Source organism: Peromyscus eremicus, chromosome 19 (genome assembly GCF_949786415.1).
Source record: "Peromyscus eremicus chromosome 19, PerEre_H2_v1, whole genome shotgun sequence".
In the NCBI taxonomy this organism is placed as follows: domain Eukaryota; kingdom Metazoa; phylum Chordata; class Mammalia; order Rodentia; family Cricetidae; genus Peromyscus; species Peromyscus eremicus.
Window position 1 is genome coordinate 2824301 of NC_081435.1, and position 24626 is coordinate 2848926.

At 49.3% G+C, this 24626-nt stretch overlaps 2 protein-coding genes across 2 annotated transcripts in view; one reads left to right on the forward strand and one right to left on the reverse strand.

Annotated features, from left to right (window-relative positions):
• The first annotated feature begins 789 nt into the window (after positions 1-789).
• On the forward strand, positions 790-23848 carry Rmc1 (regulator of MON1-CCZ1). The gene is made up of 20 exons (XM_059245994.1): positions 790-977; positions 1355-1431; positions 3309-3393; positions 6248-6304; positions 8158-8244; positions 11131-11271; positions 11551-11654; positions 13547-13636; positions 13732-13837; positions 14712-14823; positions 17875-17919; positions 18109-18162; positions 19123-19251; positions 19979-20085; positions 22094-22213; positions 22446-22523; positions 22731-22835; positions 22925-22993; positions 23070-23295; positions 23739-23848. The coding sequence occupies exons 1-20, from the start codon at positions 876-878 to the stop codon at positions 23816-23818; spliced, it is 1974 nt and encodes a 657-aa protein (XP_059101977.1). The 5' UTR covers positions 790-875; the 3' UTR covers positions 23819-23848.
• The window catches only part of Npc1 (NPC intracellular cholesterol transporter 1), a 33141-nt gene continuing 32120 nt past the window's right edge, over positions 23606-24626 (reverse strand). Inside the window, exon 17 of the mRNA XM_059246692.1 lies at positions 23606-24359. Coding sequence (XP_059102675.1) covers positions 24277-24359 — 83 coding nt within the window. The 3' untranslated portion in view covers positions 23606-24276. The remainder of the gene's footprint in view (positions 24360-24626) is intronic.

Sequence of the window (24626 nt, forward strand, 5' to 3'; positions counted from 1 at the left end):
CCTGGTCTACATGGTGAGTTCTAGGCAAACCAAGACTACACAGAGAGATCCTGTGTCAAAACAATTTTTTATTACATTTGTTTGTGTTTGTTTTGTATGTGGGTGCTCACTTGCTACAGTGCATGTGTGGAGGTCAGAAGGCAGCTTGCTGGGGTCCTTCTATTCTTCCATGCATGTAGGTCTCAGGGATCAAACTCAGGTCATCATGCTCGGCAAACGCCTTTACTTACAGAGCCATCTCGCTGGCCCAGGACTGTTTCTTCGAGGCCTCTCTGACTCGTAGATGGCCACCCGGCAGGCTGGGCATTTAAGACCTCATCTCTTTTTTCCTTCTTTAAATAAAAGTCATATTGGTTTAGGGACCCATCTGATGACTTCATTTTGCCTTAATTACATCTTTGAAGCTCCAAATGCAGGCACATTCTGAGATATTGGGGATTAGAAGTCCAACACGTAAACTTGTGGGGAGGGGCAGAATTCAGTCCGCAACATCCCAGCAGATCCCAGCACTGCCTGCATGGCTGACAGACTATTCAAAAAATCAGCTCCCGGGGCCGGGCAGATCTCCGGCAGTAGTGTTTGCCCGGTGGCTGCGTAATTACAGCCAGCCTCCTGCCTCGTCTCCCTGACTCAACTGACAGGCACGAACCCTCCGCATAGGCGACGCGGGACACGGCACCACTTTAAACGGGCAGCTTCCGGGTCACGTGACTCACGCTCCGCCTCCGGAGGGGGCGTGGCTACGGTGGTGGGCTCCAGTCCCGGCCACTGACGTGCCGGCGGCCGCGCGTCACGTGGGGCGCGGGGCGGGGCCTAGGGCAGCGGCCTGAGCGGTGGACAGCGCCGAGGCAGCCGGGCTCCCGCGGGTCCCAGCCATGGGCGGCGAGGACTACTACCTGGAGCTGTGCGAGCGGCCGGTGCAGTTCGAGAAGGCGAACCCGGTCAACTGCGTGTTCTTCGACGAGGCCAACAAGCAGGTGAGCGAGCGGTGCCCGCAGCGAGGCCCCGCGCCCGGACGCTCCCCGTCGCCCCACCCTCGCGCGCTGCGCGCAAGGATTTAGCGCCGAGTGCCCGGTGTTTTGTACGGGAGCAAAGCCGGGTGTGCAAGTGCATGGGTGGTGCCAGAGTGCGAGCTGGCTTTCAGGTGGTCAGTCTCAGGGTCTAGCCTGCTCTTGCACGGTGCCCTATTTTGCTCACTTCTTTCTCCTTAAATTCGTCTAAGCACCTACCTAGGAATATACCCTGTTAGTTTGTTCAGATGAATCAAGGGGTGGTGCGGTAGACACGCTCCTTGAAAGGTTGAGTCTAGGTCTTTACAAAGCTCTGACCATTAACGTTGCCTCTTCTTTTTCAGGTTTTTGCTGTTCGATCGGGTGGAGCTACTGGCGTGGTCGTTAAAGGCCCCGATGATAGGAATCCCATCTCTTTTAGGTAATTTGCCCTTTTCAGAATAGTATCCACATGTAAACACTGGGGATTTTCTGATTCAGAAAGTTGAATCACTTTGTTTTGCCCTCATCTAAGCAGTCTGGGATGGAATCCTGTGTGTAGGAAAAAGCAGTGGGCATCTGGGGGTGCAGTTTGGGAACAACAGAACAACTGTCAGAGTGAAATGTGGCAATCAAGATTTCCCAGGGCACCTACTTCCTGGTACTTGAAGTTACCGATGTGCACTCATTTCTGCTGTGCTGGGCCCGGGGACTCAGTTTCTCACTTGTCCCAGGTCTTCCTAGAGTGTTTGCTGGGTGGAGGAAAATCCAGTCTTCCTCATGTGATGGGGAAAAACCAGGGTTCTCACTGAGGTTAAAGTGACAGACAGGCTGTCCCACTTTACAGACGCTGAGTGTGATTGACTGTAGCGGCCCCTTTCACTTTCACAAGTGCCTCAGTTTGGGCTACACAATCCCATCAGTTCTTAATTCGTTTGGTTACAGTAGCAAAGAGAAAGTATTTTGTAGGGCCTCAGTTCAGTGGTGGCACAGGCCTCTAACCCCAGCCCTCTGGGAAGCTAAGAGAGGTAGTTTGCAGGTTACCGGCCAGTCTGCAGGGCATGGCAAGACCCTGTTTAAAAAAAAAAAAATCACTTTTAACATGTGTCAACTGTTTGAAATAGAAAACAGCTGATGTTGTTTTGGTTTTTTGGTCCTTGTTCGGCACACACCGTCAGTGGCAAACAAGTGAAGGCTTTGAATCTGCCCCTTCCCGGAACCTGGACTTAATGTAGGCAGGAAGAGATTCAGCAAATACTGTTTGCCACCATAAACTCTGTGCTAGAGCTCTGTTGAGAACATGGGAACACTTAAGGGATGCAGCTTTGACCTTGAGATGGGTTTGAGCAAGGCTTTCAGGTAGGAAGGGAGTGATTTCTGGTTGGAGACCAGACCATGAGCATAGGCGTGGTGTTTGGGGGACTCTAGGTCAGGGTGTCTGTAGGGAAGAAGGCATGGAGAAGGTGTGCATTCCGCATGGGATTAGGGCTTTTCCTTGATGGTGAAAATCTGTCAGGTCGGGTGTGGCGAGGTCACCTCACTGTTTGGAAACACCGTATGTCTGTGCTCCTGATGCTGTTGGGACAGAGACAGCAGGAACTCTGAGACAGTGTTAGTTCAGCTATGTGTTGCCAAAAAGCCAAGGGGCTCTGAGGTACAGACTGATAGCAGCATGGGAAGTTAGTGGGTGAGATGCACCAGTGAGACATGGAAAAGTGAGAGGGATCTGCCCATCAGGCTACACTTCAGGATTCTGAGGAGCTTGAAGGGTTGGTAGGCTGCAGCCTTTAACTTGTATATGCGTGAATGCATTTTTTTCTTGTGTTTTGAGACACAGTCTCGTTGGCACATTAGCATGGCAAGTGACCCTTAGGGGCCTGCTTCTCTTTGTCTCCCTAGCACTGGAATTGCAATGCCATAGTGTCTAGATTTTTTTTACATGGGTTCACACTCTGGAGATCACACTCAAGTCTCTGTGAGCCAACTGAACCCAAACATTGTGTGTGGGGGGGTTTGTTTGTTATACACCCAGGAAACCATCACTGTAATCATGGTAATGAGTGCATCTATCCCCCAGGGTATCCAGCAGTTCTCAGGTGACGTGTGTGTGACCCTGGCTCTCCAGCCACTTGGCTATGTCCTCTGTTCACTTCACCAGCCGGTTGTTGCCAGTAGATTCTGTTCACAGCTTCAGAAATGCAATTCTAACATTAGACTACAGCTTGCTGCTTCCCAAAGAGTTACGTGGCTTTTTGTCAATCGCAACAAGAGCTAGAATTCAGGGCAGTTTCTCTCTGAACCTGTTCGTTCTTGTTTCAGAATGGACGACAGAGGCGAAGTGAAGTGCATTAAGTTTTCTCTGGAAAATAAGATACTGGCTGTACAGAGGACCTCGAAGACAGTGGTAAGGCAGCTGAAAGCAGTGCCAGAACATTAGATGCGTGCTTGAAAGAGACAGGTTGTTTCCTCACCTGAGGGATCCAGTGATGTGGGGCTGGGGAGATCGTTTGCAGACGAGAAAGGCAGATGAGTGGATGAATGAGCTTACCATCTGTATTCGTGACATAAAATGCTGAGTTTTATCGTGACGTTTTCATACCTGTGTATTATGTTCCATGCTCATGTTCTGCCCCATTACCTTCTCCTGTCTCCTCTCCTCCTAGTCCCCCTCCTCTTTCCAAGTAGTCCCTTTTCTACACATAAATACTTGATTTGTTATTTTTATGTGTGTGGATGTTTTGTCTGTATGTGTGTCTGTGCACCATGTATGTGCAGTGACCGAGGAGCTCAGAAGAGGGCATAGGATCCCCTGGGACTGGAGCTGCAGGTAGGTGGGTATTAGCTGCCATGGAGGTGGTGGGAATTCAGTCTGGCCCTGGAGCAGCCAGTGCATGTAACTGTTGAGCCATCTCTCCAGCCTCTATTTATTTATTTATTTTTAAGTAATCTGGATTGTCCTGCATCTTTGTGTTGCTTACTAACTGGCAACATGGATTAGCGAGGTCTGTTTTTGACTACTTGGTGAATTAATCTTACTCAGGTCACTTTATCAGCTGATGTTTCTCATGTCCGCTTGCTGGACTGGGTAGGAACAGGTAGATAAACACAGTTGGAGCAGCTTGCTGGCACGTCATCCCTTGGAAAGCATCACCGTTGTGCGTCTTGGGATGGGATGCAGTGGTCATTTAGCCTAGCACGAAGGAGGTCCTGTGTTTGCTCCTAGCATCACATTAGTCAGTTCATCAGTGTTGTTCATTCGTTCACTGCTGTCGTCTGTAAAGTAGTGAAGGAGCCACTGCGAAGATAACTAGACTGATGTGTTTATCTAATTACTCTTTATCAGTAAGAAGTCAGGAGTCAGATATTGGGGTAAGCACGTGAATGATCAGAAAAGTGACCTCCTATCTCTCTGTTCCTCCATCCAAAGGGTTGAGATCCTCTCTCAGCCCTGTCTTACTACTTCCTGTCTCCTGTCTGTCCTCAATCCTCCAAAACCTCTATGGTTAATTTTGGTCAGCTAGTTGCTAGCTTTGCCCTCTCCAAGCAAGCTTTACTGTCAGAATGAGATCAAACTATCACACAAGGGCAGACTCCTATACCTGCTGCTGCTGCTGCAGTATTGCATTTGCAGGAAGCCTGGGGAAGCCGGTACGTTTCCCCGATGTCACCCATCTGAGGACCTTCTTCCTTCCCTGCCCTTCCTTCCCTGTCCGTCCCTCCTTCCTTCCCTGTCCGTCCCTCCTTCCTTCTCTGTCTGTCCCTCCTTCCTTCCCTGTCCACCCCTCCTTCCTTCCCTCCCTCCCTCCCTCTTTCCTTTGTCTCCTTCTCTCTCTCCTTCCTCTCCTCCCTCCCCGTTTCTCTCTAACAAGGCCTCCTTTTATGACTCAGGTTGGCCTGGAACTTACTACATAGCCCAAGTTGGTGTTGAACTTAGAGCAATCCTCCAGCATCAGCTTCTTGAGTGCTGAAATCCTAGATGTGGGCTGCCATACCTGACTTGAGGAATGAATTTTAAAAGTCTGTTCATGAATCCCAACTGAGTATTTGGATGGACTCTTTAGTTGACTGATGTCTTAGGGTTTCTATTGCTGTGACAAGACACCAGGACCACAACAACTCTTGTAAAGGAAAACGTTTAATTGGGCTGGCTTACAATTGCAGAGGTTCAGTCCATTATCATCACGGTGGGATATAGTGGCATGCAGACAGACATGGTGCTGGAGAAGGAGCTGAGAGTTCTACATCTTGATCTGCAGGCAGCAGAAGCAACTGTGTGTCACACTAAGTGTAGCTTGAACAAAGGAGACCTCAAAGCTCACTCCCACAGTGACATACTTCTTCCAACAAAGCCACGCCTCTTAATAGTGCCACTTCCTCTGGGTGCCATTTTCTTTCACACCACTACAACTTGGTGTTGCTGACAGTTGACCATAATTGGTCTTTATGTCTTTCATCTGTGGTTGTTTGTTTGGCTATTTCCTTTTATTATCTGTCTGTCTGTCTGTCTGTCTGTCTATCTGAGACAGGGTTTTGCTGTGTAGCCTGGCTGTCCTGGCACTCACTCTGTAGACGAAGCTGGTGTGGAACTCACAGAGCTCTCCCTGCCTCTCTCTCCTGAGTGCTGGGATTAAAGGATTGCGTCACCACTGCCCAACATGAGCTATTTTCTAATCATTTTAAAAATCTGTCAGAGCTGGATGGTGGTGGTGCACGCCTTTAATCCCAGCAATTGGGAGGCAGAGGCAGGCAGATCTCTGAGTTTGAGACTAGCCTGGTCTACAGAGGGAGTTCCAAGACAGGCTCCAAAGCTATACAAAGAAACCCTGTCTTGAAAAGCCAAAAAACAAAAACAACAACAAAAAAATTTGTTTGTCAGGTATAGTGGCTCACACTTTTTTTTTTTTTGGTTTTTCGAGACAGGGTTTCTCTGTGTAGCTTTGCACCTTTCCTGGGACTCACTTGGTAGCCCAGGCTGGCCTCGAACTCACAGAGATCCGCCTGGCTCTGCCTCCCTAGTGCTGGGATTAAAAGCGTGCGCCACCACCGCCCGGTGTGGCTCACACTTTTAAATCCCTCCCAGCACTCAAAAGGCAGAGGCAGGCAGATCTCTGTGAGTTCCAGGACAGCTGGGGCTGTATAGTGAGAACCTGTCTCAAAACAAAACAAAACAAAACAAAACAAAAACATTTGTCCATTTTATCTCATAGTAGGCTGTTTTATCTAAAATTTTCCCTGTGTTTTTTTTTTCTGTCTTTCAGGACTTTTGTAATTTTATTCCTGATAACTCTCAGCTGGAATACACACAAGAGTGCAAGGTACAGGGGTGGGGGATGGGGCCTCGTTCCTCACCCGCTGCTTCCACTGTGGGCTGTGTGTGGAGACCTGTGGGTCGGGTGGTGGAGGCACAAGCTGGGAATCCCTGTCTGGGGGGCTGTCTAGGTTGGTGATGAGCTGCAGAGGTCAGCTGGGGGTCTAGCTTGGCTGGCGGACAGTGTCCCCCTTTTGGAAATTCTGTCTCTTCAGCTATGAAGTGGAAGAGTAGATGGGTGAAGAGGTTCCCCTCAGCGCTGTCTGGGCTTCCTCACTGCCTCCTGCCTCCTGTGTCTCAGGCCTGGGACCCGCCAGGGCCTTCCTGTGATGTTCTTGGAGTGTTCTTTCCTTGACAGGTCTCCCTCCCATGTCCTTACACTTTCTGTAGGCATAGACTCTAGTCTCTGAATTAGATTAGCAGGGTGTTATAAATGAGGCCGGAGGGAGCTCCTGGGGCAGCTGGGAGATTGACCAGAGCTGTCAGTAGATGGGAGTAACAACTTTGGCATCAGGATGGGGTCTGTATCCATGGGAGGAGCCTCCACCACCTAGCCAAGCTCCTCCCAGCCCTTCAGATGCTCTAAGTATGAAACAGTTCCTTGTCTGAGCCCCTGCTGTGCCTGTCTGCCCTCGGGCCACCCAGGCTGGTCTCAGGCTGCTGGATCTCATCTTGGTCTGTGTTCACTGCATAACTTCAGGCCCTTGTAGTATTGTGATGGCTGCGGGAGTGTCCACAGTGTGAAAGGCAGAAGTTGGAGTTCCTGTGCTCTGGGTGTTATCTTTCTATAAAACTCAGGCTTCCTCCTCTGTGCAGCAGAGTTGAAGGAATTAAGATTCAGAATCTTGGGTTAGGACAAAGATCGGGGAAGCTGTGTTTAAAATGAATCCCAACATGGTAGGGTGAGGCCGCATCCTGAGTTCCAGGTGCCCAGGCTGCGGAGACCAAGGCCAGCCTCTGTTATGATAGTGAGATCTTGTTGGAGTGGGGGCGGGGGTTGTGGTTGTTAATGAGTAACCATTCTGAGAAACTCATTCATCAGTGACAGTGACAGCTGAGCCCTTGAGCTTTGCATTAGAGTTGTGCAGCTTTTCTTGTATGTGTGGTATAAGTATGCAAGTGTGTGTAGGGATGCATGCCGTCACAGGTCAGTGGAGGATGTGGCGAGTCCTGTGTTGTGGATGTTTTGATTGCACTCTGACACTCTGGAGACTGCCAGTAAAGTTTACCTTGAGTCAGAGCTAGCTACTAGCTGACCAGAATTAGCCACAGAGGTTTTGGAGGACCCAGGACATATATAGAGAGACACGGGAAGCAGCAGGGAGGGGTTTAGAAAGATTTGCAGCCCTTTTGGATCAAGGAAGGAGAGAGAGAAGGCCACTGGTCTCTTTTCCACTGCTTCTCTGATCAGTCAGGTTTTTACCCCAGTATCTGACTCCCGAGTTTTATTTAATAATAGAACAGTATAAGCAATCCCTTCAGTCCTGCTCTGTGCTCTCCATCTTAGACCCTTGGGGCAGGTCTCTACTGACCTGGCCGGTGGCCAGCCAACCCAAAAGCCCTTCCTGTCTCTGCTCTCCCCCACCCCAGCACTAGGGTTGTGGCCACTCTTGGTGATGTATGTGGGTGCTGGGATTTGAACCCAAGTCCTTGTGCTTGTGCAGTAGACGCCTTAGTCACAGAGTAAGTTCTTTTTTATTTTGGAGATAGTCTCATGTAGCTCAGACTGGCTTCCAGCTTAAAATGTAGCCGTGGATGTCCTTGACTTCCCAGTTCTCCTGCCTTGAGCTCCTAGGTGCTGGGGTTACAGGCATGTGCAGCCACAGCCAGGTAAAAACATTCTTTCTGTAATTCTCCCAGACCAAGAATGCCAACATCCTGGGATTCTGCTGGACCAGCTCTACGGAAATTGTCTTCATAACAGACCAAGGCATTGAATTTTACCAGGTACCATCTCGGTTGTGAGGTTTGCTAGAGAAAGCAAGGGCATTTCAGCAGCCTGGGTGGGAAACGGGGGTTCTAGAGCCAGCCTAGCCTCTCGATCGAGGAGGCGCTGTACAGAGAGCAAAAAGTTGCAGTAGTCCCTAGAAGTGACTGTCGTCAGCAGTTTGCACACTCCGGTGCTTTTCTTCTGTACACGTCATCATCATCATCATCTTTTGCAAAAGGGGGCCTCTTGCATATACACTTCTGCAGCCTAGTTTTTTCTTGCACAGCTGCATGCTTTGGCGGTTGTTCCCAGATTTTGTTCTGAGGACAGTTCTGCTCTGAATGATTTGCCCTTTGTCTTGCCACTTCCTGTTACAGGATGTCTACCTCAATTTCACTGTTTTATCATTACAGTTAGAAAGTTCAATGAGCCTGCTCACGTGTTTCTTCATGGGTAAAGCAGTACTTGGAACTGAGTAGCAGTGTGGGAATCTCTTCTGTGCACTGCTGCTGGGCTTGGATCTCATTGGTTTGTAGACAGTTGCCATTTCAGAGAGAGAGAGAGAGTCCCATTGTCCTCCTAGGACAGTGGTTCTCAACCTGTAGCTGAAAACTTTTAGCTACATCAGCCTGTGGGTTACAACCCCTTCGGGGTCAAACAGTCCTTTCAGGGGTCACCTAAGACCATCAGAAAACACAGATGATTACATTAAGATTCATAACAGTAGCAAAATTACAGTTACGAAGTAGCAACAAAAATAATTGTATGGTCGGGGTCAGCACACATGAGGAACTGTGTTAACGGGTCACAGCTTAGGAAGGTTTGTCTGTGCAACAGCTCTGCTGTCCTGGAACTTGCTTTATAGACAGGCGACATTGAACTCACAGAGATCCACCTGCTTTTGCCTCCCAAGTGCTGGGATTAAAGGTGTACACCATGCCGGGCGGTGGTGGTGCACGCCTTTAATCCCAGCACTCGGGAGGCAGAGGCAGGCGGATCTTTGTGAGTTCAAGGCCAGCCTGGTCTACAGAACAAGATCCAGGAAGGCACAAAGCTACGCAGAGAAACCCTGTCTCGGGGAAAAAAAAAAAAAAAAAAAAAAAAAAAAGGGTGTGCACCACCACCGCCTACCTTCAGGCTGTGATCTTATTGATATAACGAAAGGAGTGTAAATTAGAATTGGTGGAGACAATGTGCCCAGTGTAAGTGGCATGTGAGACGCTCATGCCATGGTCTTTGCTCTAGGGCTGCCAATATGCGCACTGGAAAGTTTAAACCCATAAATGGAGAAGGGGAAGCCTGGGTACGCTGTACACAGGCTGACAGAAGGGCTCCCTGCAGTCCTCTCTCACTCTCTTTTTGAGACAGGGTTTCTTTGTATAGCCCTGGCTATGCTGGAACTCACTGTAGACCAGGCTGGTGTCAAACTCACAGAGATCCACCTGCCTCTGCTTCCCCAGTGCTGGGATCAAAGGTCCACCACCGCCACACAGCCCCCCACAGTGGTCTTTAAAAATCTCTGTGTTCAGTGGTTAAGAGCACTTGTTCTTCAGGAACATAGTGGGTCACAACCATCTGTAACTCCAGTGCCAGCGTATTCAAAACCCTCTTCTGACTTTCATGGGCACCAAACATACACATGGTCCACATACATGTGTGTAGGCAAAACATTTATTACACATAAAACAAAATAACTCTGAAAAAAGTCTGTTCTGTCTAGCGAGCAAGTGTGCGTCATAGGTCTTCGGGTGCTAACACAGGTTAGGTCTGATGAGATGGGTCAGCACTTGCCACCCAGGCCTGATGATCTGAGTTGGATCCCTGGACCCCTTGTGTAAGGAGCACACTGTCTCCCAGAAGTTGTCTTCTGACCTCCATGTACACGGTATGACATACCCATGTCTATACACACGGAATAGTGAAAAAGAAGTAGATTCAAAAGGAAACCTCTAGCATGCTTCTTGTGGCTTCCAGTGTGTGCTATCCTGTCACAGTGCACAGTGTGGAGGTCAGAGGGCACCTCTGGAAAGTTCATTTCCTTCCACCTTTCCGTGGGTTCTAGGATCGGATTTATGTCAGGTGGCAGGTGTCTTTACCTTCTGAGCCATCCTTCTGGCCCCGGACACACTCTTAGGAGGCTTGCATGATGAGGTTCATGCTCATGGCCTTGATGTCCCTCATGGTTCTTTGGCATGTTGCTGGGTGAGTCTGTGCAGCGTTCTTAGTGTGTAGGAGTATGAAGAGAACATTAGATGTGCAGAGACTGTAAGGCGCTGTACTTGGAAGCGGTCCTGTGGACAGCGGGGTTAGCAAAGGAGTCTAGCTGGGACCCAGAGCCAGGTGGAGTGCAGATGAAGCCTGGTGGCTCCTGGGAAGGTGGCGGACTCAGTGCCTGGGTCTGGGGACTGCTTCACTTTGACTGTCTGCTTAATGAAACCCACAGTTCCTCTCTTTAGTGCATGGTGCCTGAGCGTATGGCGGCTCGGCCATGGCGGTAATTACCTGAGTGTATGGCGGCTCGGCCACGGCGGTAATTGCCTGAGTGTGTTGGAGGCTCAGCCACGGTGGTTGGTAATTACCATCCCACCATTCCCGACCTCTGTCAGCCTGAGGTTCTCATGTTGTTCTGTGCTATCTCTCAGGTGTAGTGAAGAGCCTTGGACAGCACAGGCCACATGGTGCCGTAATAAACAGAGGTCACAGTTACTGTGTGACCCGTCAGCTGGATTTCCTTGTTTTGCTTAGGTGGTGTTGGGGTTGAACTGGAGCCTCATGCATGCTCTTCAAGCTCTCTACCACTTGGGTCCGATGCTAGCCCTCAGTGGGCTTTGTGCTCTTTATTTACCTAATTTGTTGTAGCAGTCTTTTAATGTGAAGATTCCATTTCTTCACCTTCGTCACAGGTGTTACCTGAAAAACGAAGTCTCAAACTCCTGAAGAGCCACAACATCAATGTGAACTGGTATATGTACTGTCCGGAGAGCGCCGTGATCCTGCTGTCCACCACAGTCCTTGAGAATGTTTTGCAGCCTTTTTATTTTAGGGTAAGAGTGAGCCCCAGGCCCCTTAAGATAATTCCTGTCCCCTTCCCTAACCCAGCTCTAAAGCAACAGTAAGTCAAGCCCCTGAAATGAACCCCGTCCTCAACATGAACCTTGCATCTCAAACTGCTAGGGGGCGCCCTTCACCTTCCGGCCAGTTCCAAGAATGGCTGGTTCTCTGGAGAAGGATCAGAAGACAGTGTGTGTCTTCATTGAGTTACTGTAGAGCAAACTAAAACATGGAAGGAGTGTTGTAAACTTCCTAAACTTTCCCCTAAACAGGCTGGCACCATGTCGAAGCTTCCCAAGTTTGAGATTGAATTACCAGCTGCACCGAAGTCAACCAAACTTAGCCTTTCAGAACGAGACATTGCAATGGCGACCATGTACGTCTGTCTTCAGAAAGTTCTTTTTTGTGATTGTCTCTAGTGACCTTAGTAATGAGGGTGTGTTAGGAGCTCACAGTAAAAGGACCCTTACAACAAATATCAAGGACTTCCCTTTTTTGGTTTCGTACTTGAATTAGCAAGTACAGAAAAATCTAAGGTCTCTTGACACTTTTTAAAAAGGTTTATTTTTATGTGTGTGCTTTAACTGTATGTATGCATACGCACCATGTATGTGCAGTGCCCACAGAGCCCAGAGGAGGGCGTCAAGTTCCCTACAAGGGGAGTGACAGTAAGCTGTGCTGTGGGTGCTGGGAATTGAACCTGGGTCCTTTGGAGAAATAGCAAATGCTCTTTTTTGTTGTTGTTGTTGTTGTTGTTGTTGTTGTTGTTTTCCTGAGACAGGGTTTCTCTCTGTAGCTTTACACCTTTCCTGGATCTCAATCTGTAGACCAGGCTGGCATCAAACTCACAGAGATCCGCCTGGCTCTGCCTCCCGAGTGCTGGGATTAAATGCAGGCACCACCACCGCCAGGCAGCAAATGCTCTTAACTGCTGAACCATCTTTCCAGCCCTGGCATTTTCTTTTGATTATACTAGTTTATCACCTAAGGATGATTTTTTTTACCTCTTGTCTGACACAATGGGAATATTGAAACAATTTCAATGAAACATTCAAACAATTAAATAGGTTTGCCTTAGAATTTTTAAAAGTTCTATTAATTGAAGCTTAACAAGAATTTTTTTAAGCTAATATACAAATGTTCAAAATATATTTTTTTGTTTTTTGTTTTTCAAGACAGGGTTTCTCTGTATAGCCCTAGTTGTCCCGGATTTTACTTTGTAGACCAGCCTGGCCTCGAACTCACAGAGATCCACCTGCCTCGGGATGTGTGCCACTACTGCTTGGCCCTCAAAATATAATTTTTAAAACTCTAACAAACATGGAATGGAATTTTATATATAGTAAATTACGTAATTGCTTGGAAATTCAGATATCTCAAGTTTTAAGTTTCATACTGAAAATGTTAAGCAAAAATGAAATCGATACAGAGAAGCATTTCCTACCCCTACATTTCTGCTTCAGCAGTCCTCACAATTTTGCTCCAGGACCTGAGGATGTGACTTAGTACCTAGCATGCTCAAGATTCTGAGATTTTATCCCCAGTCCCAAAAAACAAATTCTAAATCATTTCCAACTCTTCTCTGAGTTTCCCAACAACTTTTTAAAAGTTATTATTATTGTTAGTAGAATGTACTTCCTCCTTTCCCTTTGAGAGCAGACAGTGAGCGCAGTCCTGGCTGCGATGCTGGGACGTGTCCGTCCCTTTGGTCTCTCTTTTCATGTCACTGTGGCAGGCCCAGCCCTGAGCTCATGGCAGGGATGGAAGTGCACATTCTAGAGCTACTCACGGCAGCGTCCACGAGGTGACATCTGCCGTGAAGAGTGACTGTCCTGTCCTTTTGCCATGGGACATGTCCTCATTCTATGAAAGAAAACAGAAAGCCAGAAGTAAAATAAGCATTGCTTGTCATGACTGCTGGCCTGTATTCCTTCCGATTGGAATTCAGTGCTTGGCTTTGTGTCTTTCTTCCAGAAGACCATCATGAAGCGTATGTGGAGGAATTCTATTACCCCTTAAAGACAGGGGCTTATATAGGCTAGGCTGGGCCGGAACTTGTTATGTAGTCAAGATGACCTTGAACTTCGCCTCCTCCTGAGTGTCAACATTATGAGCTAAGCCATACCCAGTTTATGCCTTATTGGGGTTCAAACCAGAGTTCTGTGTAGCTAGCCAAGCCTCACGTTACCAACCAAGCTACATCCTCAGCCTGGGGAGGAAGGCCTTTCAATGGCCAGATATGACTCGTGTGCCTCCATCTCTGCTTAGATATGGGCAACTTTACGTCCTGTTCCTGCGGCATCATTCTCGGACCTCCAATAGTACGGGAGCGGAGGTGGTGTTGTATCATCTCCCACGGTATGTCTGGGGCCTCATGTCCTCTTCCCTCCTGGATTTGAAGACTGAACTCAGGCTTGCTGACCTCCAGTCACAACTTCTGTGTTGTCTCACAGAGAGGGCGCATGTAAAAAGATGCACATACTGAAGTTGAACAGGACAGGGAAGTTCGCTCTGAATGTAGTAGACAACCTGGTCGTCGTCCACCACCAGGACACAGAGGTGAGTCTCCTGGAGGAGGCTCTTTTTCCAGACAGGCTTTCTCTGTGTAGCTCTGGCTGTCCTGGAACGTGCTCTGTGGACCAGGCTGAACTTGAACTCAGAGATCCGCTTGTTGCCGCCACCAGCAGCAGCAGCAGCCGCTTGTGCCGGGGCTCTTAATAGGCTTTGTGAGAACTGGCAAACCCAGACACGCCAGGAAGGGTGCCTAAGCTCAAAGGAGTCAGACAGTCTATTAAAAACGATTCAGTTTGGGGACACAGCCTGCCTAGTGCGTTCCGTCCCCTGATTAAAAGCCAGCTGTGATGGTATACACCTGTTACCCAGGCCTTGGGCAGGAGAGGCAGGAGGGTCAGAAATTCAAGGTCTTCCTTAGCGCTATAGTGAGTTTGAAGGCAGCCTGAGCTACAGGAGACCCTGTCTCAAAAAGAACTGAGGTTAGGAACTTTGAGAATGTATTTGATCTGATCTTTGGAACTCTTGCTCAGTTGAGCCAGCTGGGCTGGGACTTTGCTTCAGATCCCTGGTGTCACATGAGTCTGTGGCCTTTGTCGAGCGTGTGGGTGTGGATAACAGTATTCGACGGTGTTGGGCCCATCAGTCTGCAGCAGGTCTCTCTAAATGTCTAACTGAGCACCCGGTATCAGGCAAGCCTCACCTCCCCTTGCTTTCTGGGGGTCACGCTGCTCTGTCTCGTGAAAAGGCTCTGTCTGTCTCTCTACGACCTTTCGAGGAAGCAGGCCCTAGGTGAGGAAGTGTTTGTGAAAGTGGCAAGATTGGAAAGAGTGGTCCCCTCTGAGTGCGAGCCGGGCTGGGGTGGGCGCACGCAGAGGCGTCCCCACTGGCAGCCTGTGATGATGCCCTTTCCCTCCTCTAGACATCCGTGATATTTGACATCAAGTTACGGGGAGAGTTCGATGGCACTGTGACTTTCCATCATCCTGTGCTTCCAGCCCGATCAATTCAACCTTACCAGATCCCCGCGGCAGGTGAGAGCAAAACTGTGAGGTGTCAGGGCTGTCTGTTCCCCACTGGGCCATAGTCTGCCCGGGATCGTCAGGGGTCGCGTTCAGAATGGGACCAGGAGAACAGACTCCCAGATCTGCATCGTTTTTCAGAGGGGTGTTTGCTTTGGGGTGCTGGGGATTGAACCCAAGACCTTATGCTTGCTAGGCTGATGTTCTACCACTGAGCTACATCTCCAGCCAGTTTGTTCTGTTTTACAAGAAGATACCTACTCCTGCTGCTTCTCTAAGCTGGCATTTATTTTGAGAAGCAATTTATACAATAAATGAATCTTCCTTTGGAGAAAGTGGTTTTCCTTCCTCAGGCCTTCTCTAGAAGCCTGCAGTCTGCAGCCTTTTCTCTCTCTTTTCTTGGAGACAGGGTTTCTCTGTGTAGCCCTGGCTGTCCTGGAACTCAACCTGTAGCCCAGGCTGGCCTCGAACTCACAGAGATCCGCCTGCCTCTGCCTCCGGGTGCTGAGATTAAAGGTGTGTCACCACTCCTGGCTGCCCTGTAGCCTTTTAATCTTGATAAGCCCTTAACCCTTTGTTTCCCTGGTTCTGTAACCCTAGAATTAAATTCAGCTCATTGTGGCTGTTATTGCAACAGGGTCACATGCCCTTCTATTTTTAACGTTCTGTGTTAGAGGTTTTTCTTTTTTATTTTTGTGTGCTTGTGTGCATCTGAATTTGTCTATGAGCATGTGTGTATGGGTGCTGTCAGAAGCCAGAAGGTGCTCGATTTCTGGCAGTTCATGTGTCCCCAGGGAGCGGAAGAGGAAGTGTGTCAAAGCTTCCCTCACTGTGGTTGATTTTAAAGTTTATTTATTTATTTATTTATTTTTTGGTTTTTTGAGACAGGGTTTCTCTGTGTAGCTTTGCGCCTTTCCTGGAGCTCACTTGGTAGCCCAGGCTGGCCTCGAACTCACAGAGATCCACCTGGCTCTGCCTCCCGAGTGCTGGGATTAAAGGCGTGCGCCACCACCGCCCGGCTAAAGTTTATTTTTTTAATGTTTTATGGATTGAGTGTTTTTTCTGAGTGTATATGTTTGCACTGCATACATGTCTGGTGCCTGATGAGGCCAGATGAAGGTGTTGGATCCCCTGAAACTGGAGTTACAGACAGTTGTCTACCCCGACATGGGTGCTGGGAACCAAACCCAGGTCCTTTGTCAGAGCAGCAAGCGCTCTTAACCACTCAGCCACCTGGCCAAACTCTCGTGCTGGGTTATAGTAGATACGGCCAGTGCTCACATCACAGTTTACAGGTCTGGTTCTCGAGTCAATTCTAGATCATTCCTCCTGCTCAGGTCAGGGAGGAAGTGAAGAGAGTAGCAGGTCAGGAGTTGAGAAAAGAAATAACCTCCTTAGGACGTGGTCTCTGATGTACTGTGTTTCCTTGGTTTTGAAGGAGACTGCAGTGAGTTCGCTGATTGACAACCCCAAGTCACCCCCAGTTTGGATCTCTGGTGGCTGTGTTTCCATAGGAGGCACATGTCAGCTGGCATGTGGCACTTGCTCATCCTGTGATTTCCTTGTGTCTTTGTAGAGACAGTTGAGAGCCAGGCTCTAGGAGGTAGATCGGCAAGCATTCAGCATTTGGGCAGCTGGCCCAGCAAAAGGCACAGAGGGAAGGAGGCGGCCATCAGGTACCTGTGAGCGCCAGGTGTCTGATGGCCTTAACGCCTCCCGTGTGCTTTCTGGCATCTGGCTCCCTGGATAATAATGGGACCAGTAAGGAAGAGGTGATGGCAAACGATTGACTGAGGAAAACCCTGGGCTCTGGTCCAGTAGCAAAGGATCAATAAAGAGGCTAATTGCTTGACCAAGGGTGCTGATTCAAGTGGGAAAGGCTGATAGTAAGAGGTCAAGACTCCATGGATTCCTGGGGTTCTAGGGAGTCTGGGCAGGTAGAGCCTGCCTCTCCTCAGTTCCCTGCTGGACCATGCGCCCCTAGAAAACCTGAGACTGCTGTCCCCCAGCGTGACACGGGCTGATTTTGAGAGCGGTGCTGGTTTTGACTTGTTTTTTTTTTCACACAAGTGGCTTTTGTGTGACCGTGTTAATCACCTGGGTCTCTGAAGACTGACGTGCCCAGGCTCTGCACGGAGGCACAGCATAGGCAGCAGAGATTTCCTCTTCAGTCTGGCGGTCACGTGCTTTCCTGAAGCTTGTCTGCCTGGGCACGGCCCTCATCTGGGTGGGTGGTGTGTTCAGAATGACCATCTTACCTAGCTGGTCACTGCTGGTCACATCTCACTAACACTGCCCTCTGATTATATCTGGGTAATTGGTATTGGTACAGAACTGGGAACACTGTTGATTCAAGAGCCCTCCCATTTCCCCAGGGTGCATAACACCCAGGCAGCAGAACTGGTTGGGAAGGGTCCCGGTCATGTGAGAGTGGAAGGTGCTTTTAGGTGAGTTCTCTTATGCCTAGACTGCTCAGTGCAGTGCAGTGCAGTGCAGTGGTGCCCATGCTTTCGTGATTAAACTCCAGGCGATCGTCATTTGAACCGTCAGTGAATCTGGGTATTCCTTCGGATCATCCAGGTCAGTTTCTTAGGGTTTAAATGTGCACACTGAATGGTGACGTGTCATCTCTGGTTCAAACAAACCTGGTGGCTAAGAGCTCGTGCTGTACTTGCAGAGGACCTGGGTTTGGTTCCCAGCACCCACGGCGGGGTAGACAACTGTCTGTAACTCCAGTTTCTTCTGGCTTCGGCAGGAACCAGACACATATGTGGTGCACACATACACACTTGGGCAAAACACTCATAAAACATTTAAAAAACAAACCTTAAAAATCAACCACAGTGAGGGAAGCTTTGACACACTTCCTCCTCCTGGGGACACATTTTCATGGACTAATGTAGCTGTAGCTGGCCGTCCCCCTGCTTCCTGGGTGTGTCATTAGTGAGACAGGACAGTCACCTCCTCCTCCTCACCTGACTGGAGCAGTAGAGTATCTCGGGTCTGTTGTGACTCCTGCAGGGTCCCCTGCTGCCTGGTCACACTGGTGTTCTCAATTTCTAGGTCCTGCTGCTGTGACCAGCCAGTCTCCAGTTCCCTGTAAACTCTGTATCCTCACAAAGGTGGTGCCACTGTGCCCAAAGGGGATGTGTCCCCACCCATTGCACACAGTCCTGGGAGCCAGTCCTGGGGAGGGAGGCCTTTTGTGGCCTTAGCATGTGGGGGCTGGGCTAAGTGAAATGGGCTTGTCTTTTGTTACCCTCTTCTCTTCCATTTGGAATTTCCTTTAACGAGTAGATTCTTCATCATGGATCGTCTTTCAACCAGACATCATTATCAGTGCCAGCCAAGGTAGGTCTGAGGGGCCATTGTCTGCATAGAAAAGTGTGTGCCAACTTCAGAGTGACTCTTTGAGATGACCCCTCCCTTCAGTCCTGAGAGTGGGCTGCCTTTCACCTTACTGCATTTCCTCTGTAGGTTCTTTTTCTTTTCACGAGCATGTGTGATTCTCACAACTGAAGTGACTAAGAATGGCCAGTGCCTGTGGTATCCCCATGGCCATCACAAAGCCAGTCTCATCCCTAACCCACCTGCCCGTGCACTTCTCCTGAGATGCTCCGTCCCTTGTCTTGTCTTGCTGGTGACTCCTCCTTCAGCCTGCCGTCTCTTCCTAGGTGGTCATCTGTGGCTCGGCATTTGAGAATGCTGAATTCATCTTTAGTCCCTCCGAGGCTCTCCCAGTCTCCTCCTTTACATTCTTGGGGTGGGGGAGAGAGTTAGCCCAAATGTCATAGACACCCACTGCACGTAATGAATTCACTTCTCCTTATATTGACAACAGCTCCATCTTGGAAGCTGAGAAATTGGTCCCTCCAATTATTTTCGATGTGACATTCCTTTATCCCATGGAACTCTGAGGATGTGGCCCCAGCTTGCCTGTTAGTACATGCAGAGGCTGATGAGTGGATGGAGAGTCTACTGAGTTTGTGGAGTTACCTGTTGTGCACCTGAGCCAGTACAGGAGAAAGTGAAGTACTCCGTGTGCAGTTGATGGCTGGGGCAAGGCACGGTGGAGGGAGTTGAGCTTGTCCTTGTCTCCATGGAGACAACCGTTGGTGTGACTCTGAATGCAGTTGTCATTCATGAAGATCAGCCCCTTTGCTGAGCTAGCGTGACTCCGTTCTTCCACAGTCAGCCACCTTCCGGAATGTCCTGGCGCCATGTTGGTTAGAAGAGCTCTAGGGGCACTCTTTGTTGGCTTTGGCTCTGGCTTGCACTATATGGCTGAACTTGCTCCTTCTTAACACCCAGGTTACCTCTGGAACCTCCAGGTGAAACTTCAGCCCATAGTGAATCTCTTGCCAGATAAAGGGAGGTTGATGGACTTTCTTCTCCAGAGAAAGGAGTGCAAGATGGTCATCCTGTCTGTCTGTTCACAGAGTAAGTGGACTCATCTTTCCCACAGGTTTGTGCCTCCCACTGCCATCTTTCTTTTTTTTTGGTTTTTCAAGACAAGCTTTCTCTGTGTAGCCCTGGCTGCCCGGATCTTACTTTGTAGACCAACCAGGCTGGCCTCGAACTCGGGAGATCCCCTTGCCCCTGCCTCCTGAATGCTGGGATTGGAGGCGTGTGCCACCACTGCCTGGCTTCCTACCATCTTTAAAAATAATTATACCAGTGTGGGTATGTGTATGGGCACATGCCATGGTACCCCTCTGGATGTCAGAGGGCAACTTAGGAAAGTGTGCTCTCCCCTTCTGGCATGGGGGTCCTGAGATTGAACTCAGGCAGTCAGGCCTGGTGGTGGGCGCTTACTGCCTGCTGGGCATCTCACCAGAGCCCCGCCCCAACTCTCATCCTTTGCTGTCAGGGCTACATGCCTGAAGGAAGGATGGATTACCTAGCCCACCGGAAATACTGGGAAATACTAGTGCCTTGTAGACTTTGGCAGGAAGCAGCCAGCAGGCAGGTGGCTCCAGGTTGAGGCTGATGACACAGCCAGTGTCCTCCAGTGACACCTGTCTTGTTTCCTCTGGTCACTAAAAGGGGTCCTGACTGACTGCCAGGTGGCAGTTCTCTGAAACATTTCTTGGCATTTTGAGATCACTTGTCACCATCACCTGAGATTCTGATCACAGTGGGTCTGACCGTGTATTGTCCTTTGCAGTGCTGGCCGAGTCAGACAGAGCCACGCTGCCGGTGATAGCCACCGTTTTTGATAAACTCAACCACGAGTATAAAAAGTACTTGGATGCTGAGCAGAGCTACACAATGGTAAGTCAGACTGGGGGGAGTCCCGCCGCTGCCGCCGTACGATGTAGTTATACAGTGTAATGTCAGGTTCGATGCATGCAGGGCAAGGTGACAGTGGTGTACCCAGAGTCCCCACATGCTGCTTGCTGGCTTGAGGCTTCAACTTGGTACCCTCACTGTTTCTGCTTTTTTAAATCTGTTTGAGCTTATGTGTGGATGTGTTCTCAGTCTGCTTCTATTTTGTAGAGAGAAAATCAGCTTTGGCTTTGGCCAGAGCCTGCACTTGGCAATCAGAGGTGTGATTTCCACTACTGGCTGCGCCTCCTTCCCTTACAATATAAGGTTATCTAGAGGGCAGTGTGGGCGAGGTGTCCAACATGCAACATGTATTTGTATGAACTCAAAAAGTAAATTTTAAAAGATTGTTTTTATTTCAGATAAGAAATCCTTTTTTAATTTTTTTAGACAAGGTCTGGAACTTACTATGTAGACCATGTTGGCCTTAAAGTCAGAGATCCACCTGTCTCCCAAGTGCTGGGATTAAAGGCATGTACCATCATAGCTGGCCAAAATAATTTTTTTATTGATGAATCTGTTGACAATTTCATATATGTATACAGCATATTGTTTCCTCTCACCCCTACCCTCTGTTACCTCCCTCCTCTCTGCAAGTCTCTTCCCCATTTGGATAGCTTTGTGACCCAGATTTTAGCGAGGACTGTGAACACAGGTTTGAAAGTGTCCATGGGGCCTGGATCACCGCTGGGTGCAGACCTCAAGGCCACGACTGGCCCTCCTCCAGATTCCACCAGTGCCAGTAGTTCAGCGGGGAGGGTTAGGGTCCTGTGAGCCCTCCCCAGACCCATGATTGACGGCTGACAGGCCCAGTGCATCACAGCTATTGTGAGGTCATGTTTGGGATAGCTGTGTCAAGCTTTGTATACAGCATTTTGCAGCCCTTTCCCCATCTTCTGGCTTTTACATTCTCTTGCCTCTTCTGTGATGTTCTCTGAGCCTCAGAAAGGACTGAGTGTTCAACAGTTGGTTGTCTGTCCTCAGCATCTTGAGCAGCCACATCTTGACAGCCACTCTGTGTTCTCTGTCATTCACTGGCAGGGCCACAAAAAGGTTTATCCTAAGTTAGCAGAAAAGGATGTCCTAGGATACTGCCACCATCAGTATCCTTGAGGCATTGGTTAAGTACTGGCACTGTGCATTCCAGTTAACAGACATCACATGTTCCGTGAAAGGCGGGGAGAATTAGTGTGGCGTATTACTAGGTACAACACCTAGTACTTCTGGTTTCTGAAGCAAGAGGTTTGGGACAGTAGGAGAGAGTATTTCAAGGACGTGACTACCAACAGTGGACACTGCCTTGGTTATTGGGGGACAGTGGGTCTGATAGGCTGCCTCCATCATCTGTCCCTGTCCTGTGTCAGCCGTCAGGTTGTGTCCTCCTTCCTGTGGGTCCCACTGGTAGTGTCTGGGATGGCAGGCCCTGGGCTCTCCCACACTGTGACCATGAAGTGTGAAGAACAAACCATCTGTACTGGAGTTGAGCCTGCTCTCTGGGGACACACACAGCTGGAGCAGCTCTGCCCAGTCTTGGGGGAGCTCTGGCTTACCACTGAATCCCCCTTCACTGGGCTGTGACTGACCTAGCCGGTGGTAGAAGTGTAGAGAAGGGTGAGGCCCTGGATCCACTTGAAACTCCACACAGACCCGGTGCACGAGCCACCCTTTACTGTCTGGTAGAGCTCCCTAAACGAGGATGCACCGGCCAAGAGTAAAGAAGAAAATCAGGTCGGCTTCACGTCTTCAGAGGTTAGAAAACGTGACTGTGACTTGGGTTATTTAATTCCGATCTTGCACGAACCGTGGAGTGTTTGCCAGAGGACCAGTTTTGTCTGGCTTGCCAAGCGTCTTGCTCACGTTTAATTTTTGCCTAGGAATTCAGTCTCGGTTAACTGTGATGGGTGCCGTTTCTGTGGAAGATGATTAAGGTCACCAGTTGTCTGTCTCACTTCAGGCCGTAGAAGCAGGGCAAAGCCGGAGCAACCCACCTCTCAAGAGGCCGGTGCGGACCCAAGCAGTGGTGGACCAGTCCGACGTGTACACACACGTGCTGTCGCCATGCGTGGAAAACAAGGTGTGTTATGGCTCCTGGTCTCCTGAGTGGGCTGCTGTGCAGCAGCCACAGGACTCACACTGCGATTGAACTAGTGGTGAGGCGTTGGGAGAGGGCCGAGGCTGTCAGGTTGGCTCTAACAGACTCAAGACATGCTCACCAGTGTGTACGGTCCACAAGGACTGTTTAACACCAGCCAAGCAGTGGGCTGCCTGCAGCTCCTGCAACTGAGAAGACCCCTCTTCCTCCCTAGGAGATGGCGCACAAGTTCGTGATAGCTGTGCTGATGGAATATATCCGTTCTCTGAACCAGTTTCAGATTCCAGTGCAGGTACTGTCCAAGGGGTATTTGCCAGAGCCAGACCCAGTGCAGAATTCTGGGTGATTTTAACATGGCAGTTGTTTGTAGTGGGAATGGAAACTTTGGTTGAGAACACTGTTAGAACTAGACTACAGCCTGGGAGTTCATACTGTTGCAGTCCTCAGCCAGTCACAGTTGGGTGACTTGTAATGTCCTTGACCTTTCTTGTGTTCCTAGCATTACTTACATGAACTTGTCATCAAGACACTTGTCCAGCACAACCTCTTCTACATGCTCCATCAGTTTCTGCAGTACCACGTGCTCAGCGACTCCAAGCCTTTGGTCTGTACCGCGGGATCTCACTTCTGTAGTCACTGAAACCTTCCAGTGGTACCCTTTCAACTGAAGCCCGTTGAAACCCTGTCTTCCAGGCCTGCTTGCTGCTGTCCCTGGAGAGCTTTTACCCGCCCGCCCACCAGCTGTCTCTGGACATGCTGAAGGTAAGCTGGGCCACAGCCTGGGTGTTACCAGCATCCTTCCTGTGGCTGCCCTGACCTCCATCTTTCTCACTTCCAGAGACTCTCAACAGCAAACGATGAGATAGTAGAAGTTCTTCTATCCAAACACCAGGTGTTGGCTGCCCTAAGGTTCATCCGGGGCATTGGTGGCCATGACAACATTTCTGCACGCAAATTCTTAGACGCCGCAAAGCAGACTGATGACGTCATGCTCTTCTATACCATATTCCGCTTCTTTGAACAGCGAAACCAGCGTTTGCGAGGGAACCCTAACTTCACACCAGGTGAGGGAAGGCCCAGGGTGACCACAAACAGCAGGGGCCCACCTCACCCTGGGTCTGTGATCGTAGATTCAGAATGCTGATGGATCTGAACTACACTCAGGAGAGAGAGTTTGGGGCTGAGGCATTCAGGATGGAATTCAGGCATCTCCGAGTAACCCTTAAGAAAGTAGTGATCAAATAGAACGCAAGGAAGGACAAGCTGAGTCACTTGTCATGTTATATGTCTGTCTGTAGGTGTATGTATGAGTGACAGGTCAGCTGGCTGGGGCTGAGGGGCTGAGCTCTGCAGTAGAAGAGAGTGACAGTGATCTCAATGTAGGAGGATGAGGTATTTTATTAAAGAAAAATAAGTTAAAACCCAGTATACAACCCATGAGCTCTGTCTGCATTTCCTTCTCCCCTGCCCGTAACCAGCTGGCGACTGATGGACATTTTCCCTACAGGAGAACACTGTGAAGAACACGTCGCCTTTTTCAAGCAGGTTTTTGGAGAACAAGCTCTGATGAGACCTACGACTTTCTGAAGTCCCTTGATAGTTTTTTTTTTTTTTTAATATAAAAATGTACAAAGTTAATTTATTGCATTAATAAAGCTCTTTAAACTACAAAATGTTGTAATAAAGTACCTACAACATCCTCAAATGTTGCTAAAAATAAGCTATAGAATGTGTGGTGGCTAACTCCTGAAAGAGGAGACCGCACATAGAGAAGTGGCCACGGTCTCACGCTCGCAGCCATCCAGCTGTCTTTCCTCTCCCCCAAGACAAGGTTCCTCTGCTGCAGGGCTGGCGACTGCCACCTTCAGACTTCATAATACTGCTTCACAAGTCACGAGAGCATTCCTGAGTGTAAAGTGGGTGAGGCTGCATCTGCCACAGCCGTGACACCGCCTAACCCTGGGAACCAGCATCAGCAGGGCCTTGGTGGGACAGCTGTCGCAGTAAACTTGACCTAGACAAAGTCACCAGAGCCTGCTACAAGGCTAAAAGTTGAGGAGCCGTTCTCGCTCTGTCCCTTTGTATCGCTCTTGAGTGGTCTGTCTTTTAGCTTTATTCACCGACGGTCCTGTATGAAACAAAGAAAGAAGTATAAACAATCTCCTGGGCACCCAATCCCCTTAGACTGGCGTTCTAGACAGTTGTGAGCTGTCATGTGGGTGCTGGGAATCAAACCTCGGTCCTCTGGAAGAGTGGCCGGTGCTCTTAACCACTGAGCCGTCTCTCCAGCCTCCAATTTTTCTATTTTAATGCTTCAACTTTCTAACAAAGCTGTAAGGCAAATGAGTCCTGTTCTCTTCAACCAGGGGTCGTTTCTATGAGGGGATCACCAAGA

Coding starts and splice junctions, on each gene's coding strand:
- Rmc1 (XM_059245994.1), top strand. CDS start 876: ATGGGCGGCGAGGACTACTACCTGGAGCTGTGCGAGCGGCCGGTGCAG. Junction 1,432..3,308: donor AGGAATCCCATCTCTTTTAG/GTAATTTGCCCT, acceptor TTCTTGTTTCAG/AATGGACGACAGAGGCGAAG. Junction 22,524..22,730: donor AGTTTCAGATTCCAGTGCAG/GTACTGTCCAAG, acceptor TTGTGTTCCTAG/CATTACTTACATGAACTTGT.